At 36.5% G+C, this 18,214-nt stretch overlaps 1 protein-coding gene across 2 annotated transcripts in view; it reads left to right on the forward strand.

Moving 5' to 3' along the window:
• The window catches only part of LOC128988038 (U5 small nuclear ribonucleoprotein 200 kDa helicase), a 41,816-nt gene extending 30,219 nt beyond the window's left edge, over nucleotides 1–11,597 (forward strand). The window contains exons 25-37 of one of the 2 annotated variants that reach the window (XM_054409225.1): nucleotides 17–204; nucleotides 745–864; nucleotides 1,075–1,287; nucleotides 1,522–1,758; nucleotides 1,935–2,137; nucleotides 2,662–2,812; nucleotides 3,133–3,357; nucleotides 3,571–3,658; nucleotides 4,112–4,380; nucleotides 4,997–5,173; nucleotides 7,339–7,581; nucleotides 10,045–10,168; nucleotides 11,380–11,597. In XM_054409225.1, the coding sequence (XP_054265200.1) occupies nucleotides 17–204; nucleotides 745–864; nucleotides 1,075–1,287; nucleotides 1,522–1,758; nucleotides 1,935–2,137; nucleotides 2,662–2,812; nucleotides 3,133–3,357; nucleotides 3,571–3,658; nucleotides 4,112–4,380; nucleotides 4,997–5,173; nucleotides 7,339–7,581; nucleotides 10,045–10,168; nucleotides 11,380–11,495 (2,354 nt within the window). In that variant the 3' untranslated portion in view covers nucleotides 11,496–11,597. Of the gene's footprint in view, nucleotides 1–16; nucleotides 205–744; nucleotides 865–1,074; nucleotides 1,288–1,521; nucleotides 1,759–1,934; nucleotides 2,138–2,661; nucleotides 2,813–3,132; nucleotides 3,358–3,570; nucleotides 3,659–4,111; nucleotides 4,381–4,996; nucleotides 5,174–6,734; nucleotides 6,858–7,338; nucleotides 7,582–10,044; nucleotides 10,169–11,379 lie in introns of those variants that run through there. The other variant, XM_054409217.1, reaches the window with a different exon arrangement.
• The last annotated feature ends 6,617 nt before the right edge of the window (nucleotides 11,598–18,214 follow it).

The following is an 18,214-nucleotide window of genomic DNA, read 5'->3' on the forward strand; positions in this document are numbered from 1 at the left end:
CTCTGTGTTTATGCAGGTAAGACAGCCATTGCAGAGTTTGCAGTGTTGCGTCTACTCACCCAGCACGCTGATGGCAGATGTGTGTATCTTGTACCCAAGGAGCCACTGGCTGAGATCGTGTTTGCTGATTGGCACCAGAAGTTCAACACAACTCTCGGCAAGAAAGTTGTCATGCTCACCGGAGAGACTGGCACTGATCTAAAGGTAGGCCTAATCTGGGTGTAGAATATACAAAATCTATGTTTAGAAAACGTACAGATTTTGTGAAATAACACTTCACAAAGTGTAAGTATACCATACCAAAACCTTTCATGTTGATTAAGGCTCCTACATCTTTACATTTCCTTTTAAATATTGAGAGTTGTCACTGTCCTTGCAAAATAAATTACATTTCATTGGTATTTTTTCTTTTGTTGGATTTGTAATAGTTAAGAAGACATTAAACCAAGGGATATCTTATTATTACTTCACACAAACAAATAAAGCAATAATAATTTCTGCTAGATGGTAAAAAAAACTTTTTTAAATGCAAATGACTGTCGTAGTGATTTATTAGAAGTTAAAAAAACTAATTTTTCCATGTTCCCTTCAAGTCAATTCTCTCACCTACGTGTCAGGTCTTGTGCGACTGTAAATAGGCATATGAATATATAATGTTTATCTTATAAAACGTTAACCCAGCTTTTTAGGCACACTATTCTATATTAAGTATTCTATGATAACTGTAAAATGTTTTTTTTTCAGTTGCTTGCCAAAGGTCAGATCATCATCACAACTGCTGAGAAGTGGGATGTACTGTCAAGGAGATGGAAACAGAGGAAGAATGTACAGAATGTTCAACTGTTTATTGTAGATGAGCTCCAAGTAAGTACTGATTCATTTGTGTAACCACATACATCAAGAGTCACAATTCATAAAAAGTTATTGTTTCATCACATTAATAAGAAAAATCTGAATTTAATCTATGTACTCCTATATTGGTTATTCACAGTATTACCTTTCTTGTAGATTCCAGGGTGAATTCTCCTTTCTCTATAGTAGGTAGTTTTAAGTGTTTTTGTTGCTTGTCCCCAGCAAATCGGTGGTGATGAGGGTCCAGTGCTGGAAGTGGTTTGTTCTCGTATGCGCTACATCTCCTCTCAGCTGGACAAGCAGGTGAGGATCATCGCACTCTCCTCGTCACTGGCAGATGCCAGAGATGCTGCTCAGTGGCTGGGTTGTAGCCCCAACACTACGTTCAACTTCCACCCCAGCGTGCGACCCGTGCCTCTGGAGCTGCACGTCCAGGTGAGGCTACTGTGGTTCTCATCACTGAAAATTAAATATTGATCAGATACTTTAACTTAGTTTTTATATCTATATAAAATAAGAATGATTAGCAAGATGGTCTTCAGGTCGTTCTTGTGGGTTAGTTTCGCCCACTCAACTATTTAGATCATTCAAAAAAACCAACTCATTATATTATCAAACTCCTTCAAAGTAATCAATCCACAAAACTTGACATTTGTCTTGTACTTGTAGGGTTTCAACATCACCCACAACGCATCTCGTCTGATAGCGATGGGCAAGCCAGTGTACAACGCAATTCTGAAACACAGTCCACACAAGCCTGTGATTGTGTTTGTGCCAACTCGCAAGCAAGCTCGCCTGACTGCCATCGACCTTCTCACCTTCACTGCTGCCGAAGGACAACCCAACCGCTTCTTCCACGCTGAAGAGGAGGACATCAAACCTTTCCTTGACAGAATGGTTGACAAGGTAAGAATCGTCATTTTAATCTTCAACTTAAAATCAGAAAATTTAATTGTAAGAAATAACTGCTTATTTTGCAAAACTGAATTTTTGTTCCAAATACTTAATGCAGGTTATTATTTTAATGTGTTGATGCCAGTTTTAGTCGGAATGTGATGTAATGTGAGCATATTGTGTTCCAGACATTGAAGGAGACTCTGTCACAAGGAGTGGCGTACATACACGAGGGTCTGTCCAAGAGTGATCACCGTCTTGTAGAACAGCTGTTTGACTCTGGCGCTGTACAAGTGGCTGTAGTCACCCGCAACCTGTGCTGGGCTCTCAACATATTCGCTCACCTTGTCGTCATCATGGACACACAGTTCTACAATGGCAAAATTCATGCGTAAGTTGTTAATTTAATCAATTGCATATTGAAACTCTTCAGTCATTTATTGGAAGGAATACAATTTAATTAAGATAACTCTCTCAAGTATACAGAAATAGATGCCTAATTGCAAATCATATATAGCAATATGTCATGCTGGTAATTCTAGGCATATAACAAGAGAGGTTAGAAAGAGGTTAGAATATAACAGAGATTAATGTGCATAATTATTTCCCAAATATTTATGCAAGCATGAAATTGATCTTACTTATGTAAGGTTGTTTGGTTGATAGGTTTAGCCATTATATTTTATTGACATCTAGCTCTGTTGTCGTTGTCCCTCACCTCTTTCCTCTGTGGTTTAATCTAGCTTACATCAATGAATGGAACTTACTAGAATACAGCTTTTCATTAACAAGGATTCTTTTGCCAATCTATACTTTGAGATTCAGTAAAATAACATAACTAATATATCACACGTTAGTTATGCTTCTGAATAACAAATTCTACAACGTCAGCTTCATATTTGTTAATGTTTCCAGCTATGAAGACTACCCCATCACAGATGTGCTGCAGATGGTTGGTAGAGCCAACAGGCCGCTGGAAGATGACGATGCCAAGTGTGTACTTATGTGTCAGAGCAGCAAGAAGGACTTCTTTAAGAAATTCTTAAATGAATCACTACCTGTTGAGGTAAAAATTACAGAATAATTGAACTCAAAACTTTATATGCGATAATGCGTATTTCCATTAAATCACAGCTTTAATAGGTTTTGGTTTAACCCAAAAAAAATTGCAGCAATCAGGTATTTTCTCTTTGTTAACAAATTGAAAACCTCTGCTGCGCTTAAAAATCCAACTACAGTTTACAACATTGTTTGTAAAGCATGATACAGTAACTTGTTTTTATTGCTTAACAAAATCAATGAAATTGTTTAAAAAAAACTACATAGGTAACATAAACAATTGTGTCTCTTTACTTTTACCTTCATATACTTCATATTGTGTCCCAGAGTCACTTGGACCACAGGCTACATGATCACTTCAATGCGGAGATTGTGACCAAGACCATAGACAACAAGCAAGACGCTGTTGACTACCTCACCTGGACATTCCTGTACCGTAGACTGACACAGAATCCCAACTACTACAACCTGCAGGGCGTCACTCACAGACACCTGTCTGACCATCTGTCAGAGCTGGTGGAGAACACTCTCAACGATCTCGAGCACTCCAAGGTGATCATTTTGAACTCAATAGGCTACACTTTTAACTACAAATTTCTTTTTTAAATTATATCTTATCGTTTTTTGACGATGAATCAATTTGCAGCCTGATAATTGCTTATTACATTATATGAAATATCAGTTGCTAAATAACTTACACTTATTATTTTTGGTTTAGTTCTAAACCAATGCATTTTACTCACATCACTGTATGATTGGTTACAGTGCATCAGCGTAGAAGATGAAATGGACTGCCACCCACTCAACCTGGGCATGATCGCAGCTTACTACTACATCAACTACACCACAATCGGTATGTTCTGAAACTCTTTATTTGTGTACTGTTTGATGTACTACATTAATTTCAATTTGTCTGTCAGTCAATAAATTTTAATAACAAATATAATTGATCTTGCATTATAAAACAGCCAAGATACTGTTGATGTTTTGTTCTGCCCAATTGAACGAGGAAAATAAAAAATATTCACATTACATTCATTGTTTAGAAGCTGTATTCCTTTTGAATTATTGTATCTTCAAATTACATTTTCCAATGTACCATTATTTTCTTCATGTAAAATCAAAATAGTGCTGTGATAAACTTTGTGGATAATTTATTATTTGTGGTTACTGGTTATCACATAAATATATTCATAATTGCTTTAATTCTGATGGAACTTCCATGTTACACCCTACTTGTATATAAAAATTCAGTATTATTTGTGCTACAACTCACAACTATTTCTTATGAATCAATGCTGTGCAGAACTGTTCTCACTGTCGCTGAACAGCAAGACAAAGATCCGCGGTCTCCTGGAGATCATCTCCTCAGCTGCAGAGTACGAGGCAGTTCCCGTGCGACACAGAGAGGATCAGCTGTTACGCAGCTTGGCGGCCCGACTGCCTAACAAGCTACAGGGCAACCCTCGCTTCAACGACCCACACGTCAAGGTCAACCTTCTTCTACAGGCTCACCTCTCACGACTACAGCTGGGTGCTGAACTACAAGGCGACACTGAGATGATACTGGCCAAGGTCTATACCCTTTTGAAAAATATCCAGTGTATTTACTATATTGTCTAGTGCTCTAAGACTAACTTTTTTCTTCTTTTTCACTCACATCCTTTTACATCTAGTTAGTCCTGGATCTGGGCCTTAAATAGGCAACTCCATCTTCTTTTAATCACTTTCTTCCCTCCAAGTCAAAGCCCTATTTAGTATTTTTTCTCTCTGCTCTGACAACTATTTTTTTTAGGAATTCTCTTCCCTTCCATGTACAAACTATCTTATTGTTTCTTTGTCTACTCTCCCTCCTAAGCTGTCTACATAAACTCATCCTTTAATTCAACTACACCTTCCATATCATATTATTTCTATCATTGTAATTGGTTTCTATCACCTTAAACAAGTAACTTGTGCCTATGATAAATAAAGGTCACATGTCTTGTAGGCAAATTATTTAAAACCTCAACTAAAACTGAAAGTACAGTAGGTAAAACATTACTTTTGTGGTGTTTGGGCCACAGTAAAACTTCACCAACATCCCACATGGCACAATAACACTTCTGAACAACAAACCCCCTAGATAAAAACCCGAGACTGCTGCACTGTCGATCAGCACAATAAAGGTACAAATTTAAATGTTTTGCAGGCTATCAGGCTGATCCAAGCGTGTGTGGACGTGCTGAGTTCCAACGGATGGCTGTCTCCGGCTGTGGCTGCTATGGAGCTGGCCCAGATGGTCACACAGGCCATGTGGAGCAAGGACTCCTACCTCAAGCAACTGCCACACTTCACTGTAGACATTATCAAGAGATGCACAGACAAGGTAAAGTACTGATCAGTGATCACTACATCAGTGTAGATCCTTGTTAATTATACTGTTTTACACCTTTGCCTTTGTATCATAGTTTTGTGATTATTTACTGGAAAATAGGACTTATGGTTCAACTTAAATTTATTTTCACCTTAGGTTTTAAGAATTAATTTAGAATTTTTAGTGCTGTCCCTTGCATTTTATTTTAGTCAGCTTGTTTAACATGTTACGTGAAAAATGCTGTTACACATGTTTACCTTTCACCGTATTTTGAACTAGCCGTTTCAATTCGGTCCTTAGAATTGAAAAGATTAACTTATCAACAGCTTGTTCACTTACTGAACAGCATCATTGTTTTACTTTATAACACGAGTAACAGACCAATGAGGTTCAAAAATTGAGAGATAAGAAGTAAAATGGTAATACTTTAAACGTCAATTTATCAGCTGTTAAGACCAATTTAATTGATTAAACAATGAGTGAGTGGTTGGAACAATAAGTCTTAATTATCACCAAAAGACAAAACAGACTTATTTAGGCCTAATCATAATACAATAAAAATATTGATTCGGATCATTCAATCTTGACGTAATTTTCAACAACACAACACATTCTAAAGCACTAAATATTCCACGATGATCTTATCTTACTAGATTTACTTCACTCTAGAACACGTAAACAGACTCTCTAAACAATAACATGAGGATGACTCAGCGACCGGTTTTGTAAACAACAGATGTTACGGGATCAGTGATGCCAACCTATCAATTAAAAAATTTACCACAAAAAAAACAGTTATCACAACAATAATAGGCCAATGGGTTAATGGCCTAAGGTAACTGTTGACAGCCAAGAAACAAATTTAAAATACATAAATGGCATTAACATGTTTTGACGTATACAGCCGAACCTCGTTAGTACGAACCTCGGTAAAATGAATTCCTTGATAAGAAAATTTTTTTTAAATCCCCCTGAAACGTTCATAAAAGTCAATACTAAAAACACCTCTATACAATGTAGTAATAAGGTTAAAAACCTCCATAAGACGAAGTTGTTTGTGACATGGGCTAGGACTGATTAAACCTCTATAGAACAAATATTCTTAGCACAAAACCTCTACAAGACGAATGCGACATCTAAAAGACGAAACGCCTCATGATCCATATTACGTAGTTTTCATAACAAACAGAAGCATGTCTCAACCCCCACCCATCCCTCTTCCTTCCTCAGTCATTGTTTGGTCTCTATAAGACAAAAAATGGCAGTATTAATCCTCGATATAAAGAACCTCTTTATTAAGAATACCTCAAAAGTAGGAATTTTTCCCCTACCCCTTAAAATTCGTCTATAGAGATTAGACAGTAAATGCGTCGTACGCTGTGGCCTTCAGATTGAGCTGCGTATATATACGTCGTTGAGGAATATTTACGCCAACACTTGGGAAGGGTTAAGAGTTCATGTACACATTAATAGAAAATTTTGTTAACCACTTAGGTCCAGATCACTGATGTAGCCCGGTTCTGTAACCGTTACCCCAACATTGAGACACTCTGTTCATTTCTGTATGTTTCAGGGTGTGGAGACAGTGTTTGACATGATGGAGCTTGATGACCAAGACCGCATCAAGCTGCTGCAGCTCAATTAGGCCCAGATCACTGATGTAGCCCGGTTCTGTAACCGTTACCCCAACATTGAGACACTCTGTTCATTTCTGTATGTTTCAGGGTGTGGAGACAGTGTTTGACATGATGGAGCTTGATGACCAAGACCGCATCAAGCTGCTGCAGCTCAACGAGGCCCAGATCACTGATGTAGCCCGGTTCTGTAACCGTTACCCCAACATTGAGACACTCTGTTCATTTCTGTATGTTTCAGGGTGTGGAGACAGTGTTTGACATGATGGAGCTTGATGACCAAGACCGCATCAAGCTGCTGCAGCTCAATGAGGCCCAGATCACTGATGTAGCCCGGTTCTGTAACCGTTACCCCAACATTGAGACACTCTGTTCATTTCTGTATGTTTCAGGGTGTGGAGACAGTGTTTGACATGATGGAGCTTGATGACCAAGACCGCATCAAGCTGCTGCAGCTCAATGAGGCCCAGATCACTGATGTAGCCCGGTTCTGTAACCATTACCCCAACATTGAGACATTCTGTTAATTTCTGTATGTTTCAGGGTGTGGAGACAGTGTTTGACATGATGGAGCTTGATGACCAAGACCGCATCAAGCTGCTGCAGCTCAATGAGGCCCAGATCACTGATGTAGCCCGGTTCTGTAACCGTTACCCCAACATTGAGTTGAGCTATGAGGTGCAGAACAAAGACAGGATCAGCTCTGGTTCTACTGTCAATGTCGTAGTGTCTCTAGAGAGAGAGGATGAAGTTACCGGACCAGTCATTGCTCCATTCTTCCCCCAGGTACGTTCTTTGGCTATACAACTCTACTGTACTGAAAGTCCTCCAAAATAATCTTGAAATAAAAAACTGACAGTTTTTCAGTCCACTTCTACTGATACTGTATCACTGTAGTTTACTGTGACTTCACTTGTCTTATGGCGATGCTATTCTCAAGGGGTAGCGGAATTCTACCCCCGGAAATTTATTTCAATGAAAAAGTGCCTACTTCATTTTGACGTCTTGAGGGGCAAACACGGTCGAGAAGCAGCCCGCGACTGGAAATTAACCCCCAAAATATGTATCAACATGTAATTGTTTGCTTATAAAGTGATTTGTCATACTACGGAATTTTACCCGAGGAAATCTACTCCCAGAAATATACCCCCGGAAATCTACCCCCAGTGGTAAAATCAGAAATGTCCGACTCCGGAATTCTACCCTCGGAAATGGGGTAGAATTCCGGCCGTTGTAAACCAACGGCTCTTCGGTTAATTATTACCTTCTAATTTCCAGTACTAAGCATGTGATATCTGAAGGCAATCTGATGGGATAATAGAAGGTAGTGATTAACCGAAGAGCCATTGATTTACATAAACTAATTAATAAAATCAACTACAACATCAACAATGAATCTTGGCTGATACATAGCGTAGCCGACCACAGGCGGTTAGAGATTTCCAGGTGTAGATTTCCTGGGGAAGAATTCCGGGGTCGGACATTTCTGATTTGACCACTGGTAGATTTCGGGCGGTAAAATTCCGGTGTCAGGTTTAACACGTTCGCTACTGCAATAGTACGAAATTTTCCATTCACATGGACCAGCGACGCACATATGCGACGGCCGGTTTCCACCCATAGACTGCCGTCGCATATATGCGACGGCTAGTCACATTAAAATAGACTGCCGACGCATATTTGCGTCGGGGTTCTAATGTTATTAAAATGCTTATATCTTTGTTGTGGTCTATTTGAAGGCATTGAATTCCCTGCAGTGGTCTACAGAGATGTCTGACGCACAACTGCGTCGCTTGGTCTGTGGATATGATGATTGGTGACGTCATATAATAAATGGAAAAACTGATCTTTACTTTTCTGCATCACTGTATGTATGTATGCAGTATGTATGCTGCATTATCCTATGTAGCTTTTATATTTGTTCAGTTATTAACTGTTCTTGAATAATCTGTTTATTTATTTACTTACTTTCACCTTAAAACACAAAAAAATGAACTGACGCATATATGCGACGTTTAGTCTATTTCAAGAAAACTATGATAATTTTCACTATTGTCTTCGCTGTAGACCGGGCGTCGCAAATATGCGACATTATAAAAGGTTATAAAAAATACAAATAAACAAGAATAATTTATTTACAAACACGATTGTAGCGTATTACAATGTAAATGATCACTGTTTTACAGGTTTTCGCCCGTGGTCTGTGTGTACTGTTATCCAAGTGACAGTCGGTCTATGTGTAAGATTCAAATGTATACCTCGGTCTGTGGCAATGACCGCGGCGTCGCATATGAACGTGTTAATGGGATTTTGATTAATTACAACTGTTAAGTAAACCGTGAAATGTGAGTTGACTGAAATAGATAATAATTTATCCGTCCTAAAAGTTTGCTGCCGGAAATCAATCCCCAGACCTGTGACTTATAAATGATGTAGCCATTTTTTCATGGGGGTAAATTTCCAGGGGTTGGAATTCCGATGACCCATTCTCAAGATTAGTCATTGGCGCACCTGAGTCTTAATATTTTATTCAATATTCACCTATCAAGTGATTTTGACAGTATATATTACATTTTCCTCATTGAAAAGGTTTAATAGTTTTTATCCATAAAAATCTTATATAATTTACCTTTAAATAGAGCCATTGACAAGTATAATTAAAAAGAAAAGAATTTCATTCATTGGACATCTTTTAAGGACACCGGAAAATAGAATAAGCAAGAAAATAATTGACAAGTTGTGGAATAGCAAGAGTGACTTTAGGTGGGTTACAGAGATTAAGGAGGACATTCGAGAAGGTTGAAAATATCATTAGAAGATTTGGAAAATAAGCCAGAGGCGCGTACAGTACTCAAAGACAAAAATATCATCCTGCCAATAGGAGCAAACAATCAGAGACAAGGAAGAGTGGTTTCGGAAGAAGAAAGAAAACAACGGTCGGAAAGAATGAAGAAGTATTGGGCGGACAAGAAGAAGAGACAGAATTTAAAAAGAATCTAACCATTATATTGACTTAAGTGGTCCAATGCTGGCCATAAAATAATAATAATAATTTACCTTGATTAACTTATAATTTTGGTCTAAAAATTAGACTCATTTAGACCTATGATTTGCTACGAATCTCTTAAATGAGTCTTTAAATTTTATTTGACCTGTCAAAAAATAACTTGTCTTAAGCTGCTAAACAATACATTTTGTGTTTGTGTTAGAATTGTCTGCCTATTCATATATGATTTTATTTCCTAATAGAAACGTGAAGAAGGATGGTGGGTGGTAATCGGAGATCCAAAGGCAAATTCTCTCCTTTCCATCAAGAGGTTGACATTGCAACAGAAAGCCAAAGTCAAGTTAGATTTTGTTGCACCCAATCCAGGTAAGTTTATGTTGTTATAAACTATCCTTACTATGTTTCATAACACAGAAAATAGTTTCATATGTATGTGTAATACAGAGAATTAAAAACTGTTTTTATATCAAATAACTTGCTGAAACCTTTTTATAAAACTTAACAATAAAAATGCTCTTAAATTGTACAAGCTGCACCAGATAGCGGCCTACACGCATTCAGATTTATGTGTCAGTTTGGTGTGTTCATTTATAACTGTCACTTCTAACTGAATGCAACATTCACATCCACACGATCACATTGGCCTGTCAGTTCCATGTGCTAACTGGAAGCTCTAGTCCTCTGTTAAAAGTAAGCTATGTATTGTATTGTGTTACATTATGTTTTCGGACGATGGATTGTTATTTCTATATAGTGTCGAATCAAGCGAAATGTATGGGTTGAGCTCTTTAACTTTTAAACCTTTTACTTTTAAAACAAGCTAAATACTGTCATATTAACATTTTGGAGGAGTTGCGATTTCATCCTGAAGACTGGAATAATTACTTGAGGATGGGCAGGGTATCGTATTTGGACCTGCACACATTTCTCCTTTGGTTAAAAACAAGATACAAACATGTGTTTACCAATAACACCTAACAGCAACTCTTTAGCTCTTGCTCTTTAGCAACGGAGAGGTTATTGGAGGACTTAAAATATTTGACTAACGTTTCCCCACAAGGACTGGGTAAAATTATAGAAGAGAACTGACGCGACGGTGCACACGCTCACTTCGGACTGACGTCAGTGCGCTGTGTCATGCCAAAATTATAAATTTTCATTAGTTCAATTTTTTGATGTAACCTCACATCAGTTTTGCTTACAAAAACGGTCAGTTCCGTGTGAACACACCAAACTGACTATGTGTAGCTTAGTTATTTGCATATGATTCTATACTAGTATTTAGGATCTTAGCAATGAGCTTTGATAGATGATGCATTAGTTAGAAATTACTTTATTAATGTCTATTTATGATTACTCTTCTTATCAGTGTGAATTCAACTCTGGGATTCAACAAAATTTATTTTTTCATAAAACTATTTTTAATACTAATTTCAACATAATAATAATTATGGTTTAAAGTAAATTCTCATACGCTCAAATATATGCTTTTTAGTGAGGAGGTTTTATTTCTACCTTAATTTATTAGTTAGTAAAGATTATAGTTTACTGATCTTACTGTTATTGTTGCTGTGCAGGTCACCACTCGTACACATTGTACTTCATGAGTGATGCCTACCTTGGTTGTGATCAGGAGTACAAGTTCAGCATTGATGTGGGAGAGTACGAGTCTGGAGACAGTGACAGTGATTAGGTTTAATCTGTAACTTCATATTTAGGTCATAGTTTTAAGATTCGTGTAAATAATTCTTACTGAATGTATTTTGTAAAATAAAAGTTTTATCCAACAAGAAAATATACTGTTATATTTTAAATACCATAATAGTATCTAACCTTTCATGGAAATGTTTACAGTAATGTGTTTATTTCCAGAAGACATTTCTAATTTCTCATTTATTCCATTGCAGGGAGCATATGCATATTAATTTATGTTGTTGTCTTTTGTATAGCTGTAACATTTTCAGTTAGCGAACACTTTTGTAATTTTGCTTCGGGAAATAAATTGTGAAATGTGCTAAAGAAATAGTATATTCCATTTGTAAAGCAAAGGTAAATACAGGAATACCAATTTCCACTACTGGGCTCCAAAAAACCTGTAGGAACTTCCAACTTTCAATGACCACTTCATGTCATTTGACAGTTTGGTGTGCAATTTCTGAATTTGTTTTTTTTTACCACTCCACATATTTATATATACGAGGCATGTTTTTTAAGTAAGTACCGTTTTTTAATTTTTCCGTTCTAGCGCTGCAATTGGCATTTTGGACATTGCGCTGTGTATGTGCATCTATTGGCAAGCCCTAGCCAGAAATTCGACAACAATTGGCCGTGTTTACTTCCGGTTTCGAACATTCAAAATGGTGCCGCTGGCGCTAATTAAGGCTGCCGCCGACTGTGAAGTTTAAAAACGGCCCCACCAACGTTCATGCTGAGCAACACACTGGGCGGCCATCTGTCATTACTGTCCCCAGTACAGTGCAATGCTCATCATGAACGCTGGTGGGGCCGTCTTTAAATTCCCTTACCCACTTGCGTACTATTCCGTCACTCATAATGTTCTCGCCATACATTTCATTAATCTGTCGATAAATGTCATATGGCTTTCACACCTATAGCAATTTAAAATCTAACTACAGCGCGCACTTCACAGTTGGCGGCAGCCTCAATTAGCAGCACCATTTTGAATGCTTGAAACCGGAAGTAAACACGGCCGATTCGACGGTTGTCGAATTTCTGGCTAGGGCTTGCCAATAGATGCACATACACAGCGCAAATGTCCAAAATGCCAATCGCAGCGCTGGAACGGAGAAATTTAAAAACGGTACTTACTTAAAAAACATGCCTCGTATATTTGTTAAGAAGATGGCTGGTAGTAACAGTATCCACATTCAAATCACTACTATCAAATAGTCGATCAGTTACTCAGACAAGTAACAAATATTTTAAGGACAATGAAAAGTGATTAATCTGGTTCGAACAAGACAAGCGGTTTCAACAAGGTTTGCAATGTCTACAGTAAGCCTACACCCTTCACAGCTAGCGATTTTGAGTGATTTGTTTCCTGGATGTATGGGAGTTTTTTTGCCGGACCATGTATAATATTCAACAGAACCAGTAACACTTCACACTGCTATGAGCACAGTGTTGTCAGTGACAGTGTCCCCTTCTTCACTGATTGGGATTAATAGCAGGGCAATGACTCAATGTTGTAGGGACATGCTGCTTCACCAGGTACAAAATACAGACTTTTTAGGTTTGCCACTAGTTTATTTATTGTATGGGAGGGGAATTAATTGCCTACATGACTTCCGTTATGAATGGTTTGGCGTATAAAATAACATCCTAACATAACTTATTCAGAAGAAAAATAACTTCGTATATAACTAAACTGCACCCCATCCCAAACCCAACTGCACGTTCCCTAACCCAAATAATTGCACTTTTAGGAAAAGGAGTCAACTATTTTTTCTTGATTTCAACCTGGACCCAGCTGTTCTCATGATATTGGATTTTAAATTTCCAATAAATAGTTCAGGCCAAAGATGTAGCTTGGCTTAGAACAAGACTTTATGACAGCTCAAAGTATGTTTCCATTTAAATAAGATGCAAACACACACATATTTCATTAATATTTTTTTTAATACACCTAGAAGATGTATTATTATTAAAGTTAGTAGATCCATCTCAAACTATGTTAAATAGTAATAAATCATATTGCCTCTAAAATAATTATTTCAAAATAGTGAAACAAAATTGTGTATACAATTAATTATTTTTTATCAAAAAAATAATTTTAAGTGTTGGCTATGTTCTGGGTGTAAGATGTAAAAACAAAATCGTCTGATGTTGTCAAGCCATCTTGCAATGTCTTTACATAGAAGCGCATAGTGTGTGTGTGCGTTTGGACTATTTGCAGGATGAGTGTGCAGGGTGTATGCTGTATGGATGAAAGGCAGAGTAGAGTAACTTGTGACAGACGATCCCCTCGTCATGCTCTGAACTCTGACACAGGACACCGCGACAATGACGTCAAAACCAAAACCTTGGTACTCGGTCTGGCGCACAACTATCTAATGGACATAGGACATTCAACAATACAGCTTTAACTACTGTTAACTGTCCACGGTTTCTTTAATAAATACAAGAAAAGTCTGTTATCAAAAAATGACCATAACAGTATACTATTACTATATTTATTTAATGCAATTAACAACGTACATTTATATATTTACATATTTTTTTAACTTACAGTATACTAAATTACAGAAATCAAATCACCCAAGCAAAATCTTTCAACTTTTGAATTGATCATATTGTTAAAACTGAGCATGATTATTGTAGTTGTAAGTATACGAGTTTGAAATGAGTACAACTCTGTGTTCAGTGAGCAGCGAACAATGATACTAAACATAGCTTCTATCAAGACAAACATTGATGATACTGGCAACAGGTCAGTGGTCAGATAATATACAGGGTGAATAAAAAGTCAAGATCCCCCCATCTAGTATTTTTCCAAGTAAATATACATAGATATCCTTTTGGGGGTCGTGCAATCTTAGCAGGAAGTTTCATTTTGTGATTTTGAAATTTTTGAGTGTCCCCCCAAAAGGGGGATTTGGGGGGCAACTCAAATATTTTAAATGTAAACCCCCTTCAAGTGACACCTCATTTTGAAGTGTTTACAAAAACTTAAAGAATGGTGAAAACCAGAGTTCGCTATCTCTTCTCTATCCAACATGGTAGCCCATCAAATGTTGTGGAAAATCAATGGTAAAATTGGTTCGTAATGGTAATATTGGCTACCATTTTGGATAGAGAAGAGATAACGAACTCTGGTTTTCACCATTCTTTAAGTTTTTGTAAACACTTCAAAATGAGGTGTCACTAAATGGGGGTTTACATTTAAAATATTTGAGTTACCCCCCAATTCCCCCCTTTTGGGGGGTTACTCAAAAATTTCAAAATCACAAAATGAAACTTCTTGCTAAGATTGCACGACCCCCAAAAGGATATCTCTATATATTTACTTGGAAAAATATTAGATGGGGGGGGTCTTGACTTTTTATTCACCCTGTATAGTGAAATGCTGGCACAGGATATAGACCAACGCTTTATGCATCTCTCTCTGGTTCAGCCCCTGTTGGTTATTGTTAATCCAGGTTACATACATACGCTAGTGCTATTTACTCTTTATGAAGCTAATTAATTTCTTGGGTACATAAATTTTTCTTCACAATCACTAACTTGCATCACAGGTGAAATACGGTTATTAGTTTTAGGAAAAAAATGACCTTGTACCTTAAAATTGCATATCGTCAATTTTATACAGTTGATCATCTTTTTCAAAGTTAGTTGACAAGTGGACTGATAACAAATTGTAAAACATTCTTGATTTAATATTACTTGGCGGGATATGCTATGTTTTGACATCACCACCAATACATTACTGGCATTCTGTGTTAATGTGGCCAGCAGGAATCCTTGGCATGGTTGCCATCATTATGTGCTATTTTGGTATTTTGAACCATTTTAAAGTGATAGTCACTCTACTACTTTGTTAACAAACATTGATAAATTAAAAATGTAAAAAACAACAATTTTAATATTTGTGTTAAAGTTCAATAAACATTTATTTGCATATTAAAAATAATCCTACTCTGGAAATCTCAAATTGTATTAGTTGGTTAAGTTATTTCAATACATACAGTCAACAGCAGCCCCTAATTTTTTATGATGTTTCTTTTTTATAATACAATACACAACGGTTATAAAATTAGTTTTTCTATTTTTATATGTACAGAAATCTTTGCACCATTAAAATGTGCGTTGGTCTCAGTGCAGGCCTATGAGATATCATCAAATTAGTAATTCACTAATAAGAAATTGAGAAATGTATAGCTAAGAAACAAATGGAAGATTCCGCAAAACATGGGTAACCATTGGCCGATGAAAGGACTGGCAATATTGTACTTTACGAAGTAATGAACCACATTTTGTAAGGTACTGTTGCGTCATTTGGGGGTGTACTTTCCCTTTTTACTCAATAAATACAATTAAATGTTCAAAATTTTTATAATTTCACCCTATCTATCGTGGTTAGCTAAATTGCCGTGTAACGTAAAAAGTAACCGTCTGTAACGGGTTTCACCTATTTTGTCGATTTCTGATTTCAGTCTTTAATTGAAAATGAAAAGTTGAAAATTTTAACAGTACTTTGGTAGTATTATTGTTTGTAATGAAAACACCATAATATATTGGAAATCATACATTTTTATTTATGTCTAATATTTAGCCTTCCAAAACATATAAACGCCATTGAGCAATGAGTAAGCTGGTTTTCTGGTACAGTACACCAAAAAATCAAGTTCTTGTTACTGCCCTGTGATACTTTAATATTTAAGAACTTTTTGTGGGGTTTCTTTTCATAAAGTCAATGACTGTATGAATATCACACAAACATGATCCTATATTTTGTAATGTGGCTGAAATAAAATCAGTTTTTATCCTTAAGGCAACTAACTGCAAGTTGTCGTAATGTGATCTGTAGAACTGTATCTGCGGTTGGTGCTGCAAAGCACTGCAAAGTTCACAAACATCAGTACACTAACGCTAAATGGCACCTCAACTTTCGCTCCTCCAAGCTCCCCTTTTATTCTTTCTAAGTCAGTATTTGTAGTTCATGTACCTATTGTAACCTATTGCATTTTTAGGGATGAAACATAGATTAGAACTGTGCACATGATCAATTTAACTACTACTACTACACTCTAGGACCAAATCCCGTATGATGAGAGCGAAAGTGTTTGGGTATTACAGTTAGTGCATATCAGCTGGCTGACAGCTGTTCAGTCAAGAACCAACTGTAAATTGCCTTGACTTTGAAACGGAAGGTAAGGGAGGTTATTTTTGTATTACTTGGCAGTCACTCTTGGCATTCGTCCTAGGTTACTCATGAAATGGCAGTGCAACATCCTATATTTATTTTTAAAGTCATTAGCTTTAATGTCAATTTACATGTGATACCGTACCCAATATATGCATCTCAAGCATAGGAAGAAGACTAAATTCAAGAACATTAATTAATTAAGTTCATTATAGGGTCTACCAACACAGATTAAATAATAGATTGAAGTTTCTGCTCTTTATTCGATGCTACCACTAATACAAACATATTAGTAGATGGACTACTTCCAGAAATAAAAAAAAATACCTAGAAAACTATCACTTTAGTTGTTTTGCAAGTATGGAGGAAGTGACACTTATTTGTAAAAAAACCCCTCTAATAGTCTTATATAAGTAAACCTGCAAAATTTAGTATTTGGGTTACTTATTTATTGAAATCGAACCTATATATGCTGACTTACAAAGGATAACTTAGTGTTGTAAAACAGTTTTTAACAATGCGTTATTTATTGCGTTGTTAATATGTTCTCAATCGAATGTTATCCATACAGATACCTAACGCGGAACAAATAAAGATAGCGGTTTTAGATATTTATGTTATCATAAATAAATATTAAGTAAGATTAAGTTATTATTTAAGGAAATAAGTATCAATCTCAGTTTGAGTCCAACAACAGTACGACATTTTACCTACGACTGAGAGCAGTTTAAATATACTAATTAATAAGTTAAATTTTACTCAGATTGTCCAGCTCAAAGCAAGAGTAATCTACATAAAATCTCATTAGATACATTCATTATTCTTGTAGTAGCCACATTTCGTGTACCATCGCATATACGGTCTACCATTATAAAAAAATACAGAAAAAATCTAACCTTCTCTTTTGATTAATGGTAAATTGATAACTCATTTAACCAAGTACAGTATAGAATACAGGGGTGACCACGCGGAAGACTAATTTAAAAATCAAAAGCCAATACAGTATAACAAGAAAGAACATGAGATAAAGTGATTAAGAATCATAATTTATACAGGGTGAATAAAAAGTCAAGACCCCCCCCCCCTCTAATATTTTTCCAAGTAAATATACAGAGATATCCTTTTGGTGGTCGAGCAATCTTAGCAGGAAGTTTCATTTTATCATTTTCACATCTTTGAGTGTCCGGGGAAAAGGGGGGATTTGGGGGGCAACTCAAATATTTTAAATGTAAACCTCCTTCAAGTGACACCTCATTTTGAAGTTTACAAAAGCTTAAAGAATGGTGAAAACTAGAGGTCGCTATCTCTTCTCTATCCAAAATGGTAGCCCGTCAAATGTTGTGGAAAATCAATGTTTGGGGGGACAACTAAAAATGTTTCAATGGAAACCCCCTTCAAGTGACACCTCATTTTGAAGTGTTAAAAAAACTTAAAGAATTGTGAAAACAAGAGCTCGCTATCTCGTCTCTATCCAAAATGGCAGCCAATTTTAACAATTTTACCATTGATTTTCCACAACATTTGACGGG

The sequence above is a fragment of the Macrosteles quadrilineatus genome, unplaced genomic scaffold (genome assembly GCF_028750875.1).
Source record: "Macrosteles quadrilineatus isolate MER2022 unplaced genomic scaffold, UCM_ALF_1.0 Scaffold_1__1_contigs__length_201487025, whole genome shotgun sequence".
Classification (NCBI taxonomy): domain Eukaryota; kingdom Metazoa; phylum Arthropoda; class Insecta; order Hemiptera; family Cicadellidae; genus Macrosteles; species Macrosteles quadrilineatus.